The 11,330-nt window shown below is 30.1% G+C and overlaps 1 protein-coding gene across 1 annotated transcript in view; it reads right to left on the bottom strand.

The window, feature by feature from the left end:
• The window catches only part of LOC122271692 (putative inorganic phosphate cotransporter), a 17,406-nt gene extending 6,728 nt beyond the window's left edge, over positions 1–10,678 (bottom strand). Inside the window, exons 1-4 of the mRNA XM_043053823.2 lie at positions 10,363–10,678; positions 4,210–4,430; positions 2,567–2,800; positions 1,328–1,511 (exon numbers count right to left, since the gene is read on the bottom strand). Of these exons, the coding sequence (XP_042909757.2) occupies positions 1,328–1,511; positions 2,567–2,800; positions 4,210–4,430; positions 10,363–10,393 (670 nt within the window). The 5' untranslated portion in view covers positions 10,394–10,678. The remainder of the gene's footprint in view (positions 1–1,327; positions 1,512–2,566; positions 2,801–4,209; positions 4,431–10,362) is intronic.
• Between the last annotated feature and the right edge of the window lie 652 nt (positions 10,679–11,330).

Raw genomic sequence — 11,330 nt, forward strand, 5'->3', positions numbered from 1 at the left:
CTTTCAACAGCTGCAGTACTCCCAGACAAAGAAAACATCAATTCCACCATAAGCAGTATGTTGCTGTATTTCTAGATTAGAGGGTCATTTTAGAAGTGAAGCGCTAGACTCTTGTAAGATAACAAAAATTGAAAATGTATCACGAACATTAATGGGAAAATGGCCGTCCACGCGGACGTCGGATTCGAGAAATTCGTTGTCAGCGGAGAATTTTTGACCGTCGAGGACGGGCGGGCGGGCTGTTTTTCGAGCCCTGTGTGTATCAAAACAAACTAAAAAAATATTTATAGAAAAACAATACTTTTATGATTTTCCTTATTTTTATGCTAGTGAGAACCAAAACAGTATGAAAACGAATGAGGGAAAACTGGATCCTACCACGTGATTTCCCGCAAAATGTAAAAAAATGTAGCGTTAAACGTTTAACGCAACCTTGTTGGAAGTCGCATAAGAAGTATAACTTCAAAATGCAACAACTGATTTCATAAAAGAAATATATCACAAGATGTATAATTTTGGGTAAATAATGGATTTTGGTTGATAGTAATATTTTTTTTCGACTGTAACTGAGAAAAAACTATTTGATAACTTTTTGAAAAAAAGGTATGCGGAGATGCCAACTTGCTCCGGACAGCGGATAAATATTTTCGAGTCTTTTAATGTATGATTCTTGGTTTAGTAAATACGCTTTATGGGATTTTTACTCACTACTACTTCTAAATAATTCAAAGGCTTATGCTCTGCACCACTTTTTAACCGTTAAGCTGTGTCGAAACTTTTAAAAAATTGGCAAAATTAAGCGAAAATCTGCAAATTTGAGTCTGCAGATCTCTGCCATTTCTTAAAATATTTGTAGAATCCGGAGCAGTTTGTATGTCTGCATTACCAGACTTTCATACGCATTATTAAATTCTTTGAATGTAATGGTGGTGAAAAATTTCAAATTAAAGATACAAAAGAAAAAAAAGAAAAATCATGCATTTTTCTATCACTTTAAATGTAAAATTAAAATTTCACGCATAATGAGTAAAAGTTGGCAATCTATGGGTATGTTCCAAAAATAGAACATTGATATGTAAACGGTTAAGTATTTTTACTTCTGTAAATTTGAATTTAGGTAATTTTTTCACAGTTACATATCAAATATTCAAAGCTTATGTATAAAAAGTAACAGTATTGAAATATTCGCAGTATTGAATAGTGAAATATTTAAAATGACGGCAAAATTATACCTTATACTAAAAGTTATGAAGCCTTTTGCCAAAAGCTAAGCAGTTAACCCCTAGTATTGTTTTAAGTCTTTTTTTTTAAAAAAAGAAAGAATTACCAAAGACGTAAAATACTGATGGCCATCCTCCAAGCAAATCTGTACTACATAGCAGAGCTGCTATGGGCATTGCAGTAACCATACCAATTTGTCCACCAGTGAATATTATAGTTGAGAGTCTACTTCTTTCATTTTTTGGAGACCACGTGCTTATGATCAGGTTTATTGACGGAATAGTCACTCCCTGAAATGATAATATTTGAAAAATACAGTAGAATTTCAAATATCCGGCCTCTGATTATCCGAAAGCACCTAACATGCATACGCATTATAGAGTAGAAATTTTTCTGTTATGTAATCGCAAGTTGCTTTGTAATAGACTCTAACATTTCGATTGTTCTCTTGAATAAACAAGTGGGATCAAATTTTACATAATGAGTAGGGATACCAAAGGCTCCGCTTTACCAAAAAGCTTTAATAAACTTGTAGAATAAGGACAATTAGGCCTATTCGTTCAGAATGTCACCACAAGGTAACTTACTTAGTCATAATAGTGCTCTGGAACTGAGCACCTGGGCCGCGAAGAAGTCCCTCTCCCATTCATCATAAATTTTTTTAAAAGTTTGTTTTGACATTGTGAGGTCAGCTGTCCGTGCGATTGCTTTGCTGTATACGCAGTTCGAGCACTTTGCTCGCGGAAATTGAAATAATTGGAAACAATAAGAAGCAGCTTGCTCAAAAACTTTAGTTTACTGTCTGTATATGAGGATGAGGTTATTGCACTTTGCTTGAGGAAATATAAAAGGTAAAAGTAACGAAGCAACTTGCTAAAAATTTTATTATCATTATTACTATTATTGCAGATGAAAGCAGGCCTGCCTACTACTACGCTTTTTGTAAAATATTTTGCAGAATGGTGGACATTTAAAAATCAAAGCTCTCATCAGAATCTTTGTCAAAATTTCGCCAACATTTTCAAATAACTTGACCTCGTTAGAGCTGTAACAAAGTGGCGTTGTATATGAACTTTTAAATAATTTGTATGCAGCGGGGTGTAAAATAAGATGAAATGAATTAAAATTATGAGCTAAAAACATTAACGGTGCTACCACTAGAAATAAGTTTTACAAAAAGCGTTGAAAGTTGGCTGCCCTGTGAGAGTAGCGTATCACTATTAATAGTTTTTGTTATTAATCACTACATTACTTTTTTTTAAATAATTCTTGTAGGAACTTTCCTCCGTTTAACCTTAAACACTTTAAGAACTCTATGTTAAAAATCATTAAAAACTATAGTTACATCAGCCAGTCCTTGTAAAGCACGTAATGTACTGAGAACGACAGGTCCCCAGGCTGTAAATACAGGAGTTAACAAAGAGAATACAGCTGTTACAAATAGTCCACCTCCAAATAACCATTTTGCACCAAATTTTTCAGCCAAAACACCTGCTGGCAGTTGAGTCAATATGTAACCATAATAATAAGATCCTAGTATGGTGGCTTGAATGGTGGAATCCCAATTATATTTATTACCCTGAAAAGAAAAACCCTGAATTCAAATCAAAGAATATTTAATTCAAACACAAATACAAGAGCACCAAGTTTTTTTCTTCTTATACGGAATTTAATTTTTCCAATTTTCAGATGGCACCAGTATGAAATTTTTATACTCAAGACATAAACAATGGTTTGTACCGTAAACCCTCTGTACACCATTTGGAAACAGCTGTACTAGCATAATATAAATAATATTTCTTCCTGCAGGCAGTGATTTATTTGTTGCTTCACTCTAGCTTAAGAAAATTATTTCGGAGTGAACAGAAATTGGAACGTATGCTTAATTTATGAGGCGTCTAAGATGAATTTACTTATTGTTAGTGGTGTACAAAAAAACTTTAAGTCAAATTTACCAAACAATAATCAAATACAACAAAAAAAATTTCTTTTTCCACTGAGTTAGTGTAATAAACGAATTCTAATGTAAAAGAGGGGAGATAATTCTCGACAATGCCAACTTTTATTTTTCAGAAGGTACCTCAAGATTAAAACGAGATAGTATGTCTTTATTTTAGTGAATTGATGTTCAGTAATCATAGTGGTAATTACGTCACAACACTCCCCCGCAAGAATTTTATCAGGGATAGAATTCGGTGAGCGGATACTACTAGTTAATCGTATTTTCGAGAGACCGGGAGATCTGTGTTAAGTTCACCACGTTTTGAGTGTCTGTCTTGTGAGCTATATTAAGTTCACTGCTGTGTGTGGTCTCTCTTGTGTTGCTGTTAGCAGTCACGTTTGTACAGGATCCCTTTGCGTGTAAGTGAGACTGAGAAGCAAGGAGGACGATGTGACCCAGTCAAAAAAAGCTAGCAAAATATTCAATGTGAGCCACTCATCGAAGTGAACGTTACTTTTAGGCAAGTTAAATCACGTCCGCTGATCACCAATGCGGGAAAAGGATCTTTCGACCATGTCAATTATTTTTTTATTTTGTCAAAGGCTACCCCAAAATTAAATAGAGTTAGCATGTTTTATTTATTATCCAATTGATGTTTAAAAGTAGTAGTTACGCCACACGCCAACCCATTTTTTCATGTGCGTATAATATATTTTACTGAGCTATCGACTTGTCAACTTCTTAGGCAATTATGAATTTTTTTTTTTTTTTGAAAATTTAAAATGGAAGCAAAATTTAAAACTTTCGCATTTGAGTTAAAATAATCATCGCATTTTTAAAATAAACAGGACAACACTGCACACCAGAAAGTGTTCGAAGTGTAATAAAATTTATAAATTTCTGTTCAATTATTGGGTTTTAAAATTAAATGTTAAAGGATTTGATAACAAGGATAAATAAATTATTTACATAAATGCATCATAATTTATTGACATCCTGTTAATAGATAACCTCAATATAATGTCAAACTAATAAAAGAATCTTACTTTATATAAATTATCCTCACTCAACGCTGTATTTCTGTGCTCTAGATTCTGACATTCTTCAGTTTCGCTGTAGGAACTATTTATAGTTGATTCATATGTATGATTAACCATGGCTACTATACTCATGCTCATGCTCACTCTCATAGTAAAAATATTAAATATTCCTAAAAATCCTAGTATTGCAACTATGTACCTTTTTGGAAAATAAAACCTTTCCCATTCTGAAACAAGAAGAATAAACTTATAAGATTATTGCTTTAACTTGATTAAAAACTTCATTCGCTTCAAAACAGTACAAATTGGAAATTACAGTCGACATATTTCAAGCGCTCAAAAATAGGCCCCCACTTTCAAGACTCTCCAGACATGAATGAGAAGACGCAAAAGTGGTTTGAAATATATAACGTAAAGTTGCCAACGCAAAATGGAAAAATAAAGGTGAGAAACAAAACTAGAAAGAAAACATAGTAGCCGAGAAAGAAATACGATGAAAAACAGAAAAAAAAATGAAACATGTTGACTGGTGCTTCCAATTTGTACATTTTTGAAGCGACAATGACAAAATTATTTATCCCCACATCAGCTCATTTTGATACACTGGAATCTTGGTTTATTCATATGTATGCTAATTCCATTATTAAACAACATTAGTTCCTCACCATCTCTCCATAGCTTATAAAATTGTGTTTTACCCTGTTTTACCCCCATATATGGCAACGTTNATGCAAGAAAATCATTTTCCGAACATTTCTGCCTAACGGAATAATTAAAATTTGTAAACGAATTTTAGTATCAGCGGCTAAATTAATAACTTCGAGTTTTCAAGAGTTAAAATAGTAATTATAATAGTTTTCAGTAGCACAAGTAGTTCTTAGAGATTTGACTGGGCGTTGTTTGACACGGTCGGGCATAAACATAATTTAAGTAAAAAATGTACTAGATAAAAATGTATTTAGTAAAAAACATATGACAAAACGCATTAGTGAGTTCAAAAAGAAAATTGAAAAGCGTAATAACAAAATCCAACATTTTTTATTTAAAATGTATTAAACAAATGCATAAAACTCGAAAATGAATGAAAATAACTTGCTAATTAATATTTTTATTCATTTTGAAAAATAATTGCATTTCGAAAGCAATTTTTTTTAATTTATTTATTATTATTTTTTTTTAGAAAGCTTACCGAGTTTTAAAAAAAAGTAACGATTTCTTTCGTCATTTCCGTTACAAATACTTGTACTTTTTCCCTAAAAAAGTAACGAAAGTACAAGTAAAAGTACTAAATTTTAGAAGTAACGAAGTACAAGTAAAAGTAAGAACTTTTTACTTGTACCGGCGGTACAAGTAACGAAAGTAAAAGTACTGCCATATATGTTTACCCCTCTCAGTCACTGTGTTTTTTTTTTCTTTTTGTTCTGTTATTCGTTATTTTCTTTCTCGGCTACTGTGGCTTTTCTAGTTTGGTTTCTCACCTTTATTTTTCCATTTTTCATTCAACTTGGCGTTTTATGTTTCAAATCACTTTTGTTTGTTCGCATTCACCTCCGGCAAGTCCTGAAAATTTTTGAGTGCTAAAAACATGTCGACTGTTAAATAATACCCAGAAACTGACTGCTATCTCCAATTTGTATAATTTTGAAGAAAATGAAGTTTTCAATCAAGTAATACCTTATCGCTTTAGTTTCTTGGGATTATTTATTTCAGAATATAGTTCGTTTACGTAATCTATGGTTTGCGTAATAGTTGGCTTACATAAAACAAAACAAAACAAAAGAAGAAGAAAAAATTTCATTGTTATTAAATAATTTGCACAGACTACTTATAAAAACCAGTGTGGAGGCTTTCTAATGTAGGAGGTTATGGTTAGTTCCATCAAAAAGTCCTCTACAAAGCAAAATTTCTCCCAATACTTGATCCAGGAGTTTCCTTTTCTTCTTGATTAGGCTCAAAATTACAAGGCGACATAGTTAATCATCGTAAGCCCCAAATTGGGTCGGCTGTTGAACGACGACTATAAAATAAAATGAAATACCTAATTTTTGCAGACTATTGGCAACAATAATTAAGCCTGTGATTATGTCATTACATTTCAGAGTAAAAAAAAACTCCTATATAAACATGGTTTGTTGCATTTTACTTAATTAAATGCGAAATTTTTTAGTACTTTAACCACCAAATCATGGATTTTAGGATGATTTTTTCTTTGTATTCTAAACGTCTGATAAGTTTTATAACTTATAGAATATATAATAAGACTCTGTAGAAACATAAAAAATGCTAATTTTTTAACGGAGTTTGTTAAAATTTTTCATGTAACAATCTGCGTATTAAAAATAAAAAACGTTTCGCAGCAGCGTTCTCTTTTATTTCCTTTCTTTTTCATTTTACATATTAACCTAACATACATTAATAACAAAGTTTTAATAGTTTTTAATCTCAATCAAAAATTCTGATTGTTATAAGAGTTTAACGCTGAATAGTTAATATGTGCCGATATTTTATTCTAAGAAATCAGACGCAAAATAAATCATTCTGGAAGTATTTTATTTTTTTGCGTATGATTGTTGTTAAATTAATGATTAAGCGAATCAAAAACATCTTGCTCACAGTTTTGAAACTTGTTTATACAAGATAAATTAAGGTGCAAAATTTTCTTTTATAATCGTCAATTATTTTTATTACTTAAATTAAAAATGATTGAAAAGATTTGAATTATAAGCTAGACAATTGGTGACGTTTTTTTGAAATATGTAATTTTTAATCAAAATACGAAGTTTGAGCGGTATCAGTCGCTTAATTTAGTGAGTAATGAGATTTCTTTTTTAAAAAAATCATATTTTAAAATTTCGGAATTTCGAAGTTTAAATAAAATTAATTTAATTATAGTTGATTTAAATTAGTTTGAATTGTAATGGAGAAAAATGTTTTCATTATTTTAAAATAAGTAAATTATAATCACAAAAAAAATTTAGTGATATTGGCCGAATAAATCATCATCATCATAACAAGATTTAAAAAGATCTTATTCCTTCACTTATCTAATAACGAAAGTTTAAAATAATCTGATAGATAAGTTAATAAGTTTCCAGAATATGTTATAAATCTGTCCTTGAAATTTGCTGCCCGTCCATATGATTATCAACAGTAACGGGTTTAAGGTCAGTAAACATGTGGGTTAAAGTGACAAAATGCAAATTGGGTTCAAAAAACAAGGCTACAGAGTTGAACATTAGTAGTCATAAAATCATCATTGGGTTCAACGACTGTTATAAAATAAAATCTTGGTTTGTAAAACGGAATCCCGTAAAATTTAGAAGTATCAGCAGAATTGAAGAAAAAACTTTTTATTATATATGGTCCTAGATTACCATTATCGATTGTTGGAAGTAAATTCTAAAAATAAAATACACTATTTATCCCTTTTCATTAACCGGTTAACGCTCAGCGTCATATATTTAGGACAGTTCCTTTTTTCAAAGACATTCTTTGTGATGGGAAACCTTTTTCAGCATTTTCATTTATATGGGTGAATTAAAGGATTCTCAGATACCATGATGATTTAGTTATTTCTGATTAGATCTAGAATTCTAAGGAACAAGTACTTTTTGATACATCAATGACATTTTGAATACCCTAACAGTAGAAAAACCAATTAATTTCGATAATATATTATACCACTTTTTTCATAAAACCACTTTTAGTATCATTTCAATTTATAAATTCGGGACAATACGGGTTAACATCGATTTTTGATGGAAAATTTTGGTCAGGCAGGACCTAAGTATGTGCGACCTTAGACAATGCATTCGCTGGGAAGCGACATTGTTGTTGTCAAAGGAGTAGTGGCTGTTAAATGATCAAAAGCAATCAATTTTACATTTCTAATATTTAGTAACATTAATAGTGTAGCCAAACAGGCCACACAACACCGGAAAGTATGTTTAAAAAAAGTAAATTTTCATTTTTATCTACAAAATTCTATCCACATATTTCTATCTACAGAATTCTAAAATATAAGGGTGTTTCTTAATTCCATCGTTATTAATGATCAAAAAGAATGAACTCTTTCATTTATTAGTTAATTCATATGTCTTATAACGTTGAATGACGTATGAGCTGTAGTGGGCTCTAGGAATAGAGCATTTGCTTTCGAATGAGGAGAACCGGGTTCGAATCCCAGCAGTGACTGGTCGATATGAATTCCACACCCTGCTCGCACCGACCACAGTGCTGACTTAAAAATTATTGAGTGGTAGATGGATCATGGTTTAGTTTCCCCTTGCTGTTAAGCTAACCAGGGGAGGTTTTTCTCTCCATGTAACTCATGTAGTTTAGTGTTTCCATGTAACTCCATGTAGTTCTATCAAAAAAGTCCTCCCCGTAAACACTAAATTTCTCCCAATCCAGCAGTTACATTGTCTTCTGGATTGAGTTCAAAATTATAAGGCTACAGAAGTCGTAAAGGCAAAATTTGTAAGCCTATTTAACGACAGCCATAAAATGACATATAGTTCTGCAATTCGGTGACGTTATCTCAAAATGGGGAGTCAACTCAATTCCATTCTAAAATCAATTATTTAAAAAAAAATTTAGCAGTTTTTTCTTTATAAAATTGAATAAAAATCTAGATTTAAAGTGAATAAATTCTGAAAATTTCGGAATAAAAATTTTTATTCCCGAAAATTAAAACTTTTTTTTCATCGTTAACAAATTTATTCGTAAGAATTATTTAATTCATTGGAATTATTCATTCTCTTACATATTTGTCTTTGAACCGATGGCTTATAATTTCTTGTGAATGAATTATTGTTAGTTTAACCAATATTAAATATTATTAGTTTAGCCAATAATTTAAAAGATATGAAGAAAAACGTGTTGCAAATTAATATAATGTTAGAGTAACTAATTTTTGAACCATTACAGCAGTAAAACTAAAAATGTCAGCTATTCAAACCTTTTATCTACCGAAATTTTGAGGGTGATAAATCCTAATCCGATGATTAAAAGGAATGGTTTTTCCAGAAAAAAGTGCGTTTTTTGGTCAAAATAAGTGTATACCGCCATGAGTCAAGCACTTTTCACAATAAAAATCCACCCATTCCAAAGTTAAAAAACTGATCCGTATTTTTTTTTCTGCTAACTGTACAATCGAATTTTATTGCAAAGAAACCTTTAACATCACAGATATATAACCATTTAGATATTAAAGTGTTAAGAAGTTTACTATGTTTTTTGTCAGATTAATAGTATTTCCTTTTTTCCTTCCTTCTTTATGACTTAAATTATACTGGAAAGTGCAATTTTTTTACACAAAACTTCACAATTAAATCTTATAATACGACGAAACATGATGTTAACGTTATTCAAACGCAAACATTTCATTAGGCATCATATATAGCTTGTGAATACTTTTTATATCGTTATTGATAAGCAAATCAATCATGTATATTCAACTTTTCAATTTAAACAACAAATATGATTTGATTAAACTTGTTTAACACAAAGTTTTGGATAAATTTGACTTAACTTGTTTAATGCAAATCTGTGGTTACATGTGAAACATTTATAAAAGTTTTAGCTTTTTTTTAAACTTATTTATTTCTACGAATTTTTACTTGTAAATACATTTAAAACTGATATAAATGAAACTTGATATGTTTTAGTTACTTATTTAAAGCAACTCAAAATAACATTTCACTTACTTGATTAATTATCTGACATTGAAATTTCATATTTACAGGTTTTCTGCTGTCTGCAACATTTTTAGAATGCAACGAAAATGATATATATATCTAGACATTTTAATCTTTCAATAAATACTTCATTAAAGGAAATATAAATGGGTGCAGAAAAATAACTCCTGAATAATTTCGTAAATCAAAAATGAAAGAAAAATTTAAACATTTATTAGTAGTCTCGAAAATTCTTTTTTACCACTCATTTATTTTTTCCAGGTCATGCACATATTTTCCTGTATCTAAATATCAGCGGTACTGATCGCAATCAATTATGTAATAAAGAAGATATGGAATTAGTTTCCATTACTTTTAGAAGTTGTACTTACTTAAATTTTTCTTGTAAACACATTTTAAAGACCAAACTTGATACATTTTAATAACTTATTGAAATAGCTTAAAATAAAACTTAACTTACTTTGATTAATTAACTGACATTGGAACTTCATATTCGAAATTTAAAACTCCACTAGAAGAACAATCCGTTCAAAAACTAAACTGTTATAAATACTTTAAATATTTGTTTTTCTAGAAGCTATTAAAACAGTTTGAATATTTTCGAATTAAATTCATGCGGAAATAATATTTTTTCAATGTAGTAATACAATGCGCAGTCCGTTTTGCGATAAAAAGAGATATCTAAATATTTCCAATCACTTATCGTTTTCATGACCATTTAAACATAAATAAAAATTGTCTAGTGAATATTCTTGAAGGTCTAGTGACCTGTTCACCGTGATTAGAACAGAGTATTTGTTGTGGAGGAAATGTTGTTTTATGATGAAACCTTGGATTTATTGTTATTTTAATTCGCTTCTTAGTAATAACTCGACTTGAATGATTTACTTTTAATTTTAAATCACGATGCATAAACATTTTATAGCACTTTTATCCTCTTTAGTGTACAGTGCGCAATAAAAATAAAATAAATAAAAGCCCTTCTACAAAAAACTTTATATCTAATGAACATATCTTCACACATTCACAATCAAAAAATTTTGTATGTTTGAAAATCAAATTCTGAGGAACAATTCGTCAGATTTAATTCAAATTTTGCCGTTCGCTATATTAACTTGCATTCTCTAAAATGATGTAAAATTTGCATATATGATCATTAAAACTTTTTTGAACTATTATTACAAAACGAATAAAAAATAATAAATGCGTATTACTATAAGTTATTTTTTCTATTGGATTATTTTTGGAAAATTAAAATTTATAATAGTGTGCAAAAAATTTTCAATTCGCTTAAAAAGTTTTCGAAATATGGCGGTATAAGCAAAACGTTAAATTAACATTAACCCGTTTTGTCCCGACTTTATATATTGAAGTGATGCAAGAAGTGGTTTTACGGAAAAAGTGGTATAATTAATTGGTTTTTCCACT

The sequence above is a fragment of the Parasteatoda tepidariorum genome, chromosome 6 (assembly GCF_043381705.1).
Source record: "Parasteatoda tepidariorum isolate YZ-2023 chromosome 6, CAS_Ptep_4.0, whole genome shotgun sequence".
Taxonomy (NCBI): Eukaryota; Metazoa; Arthropoda; class Arachnida; order Araneae; family Theridiidae; genus Parasteatoda; species Parasteatoda tepidariorum.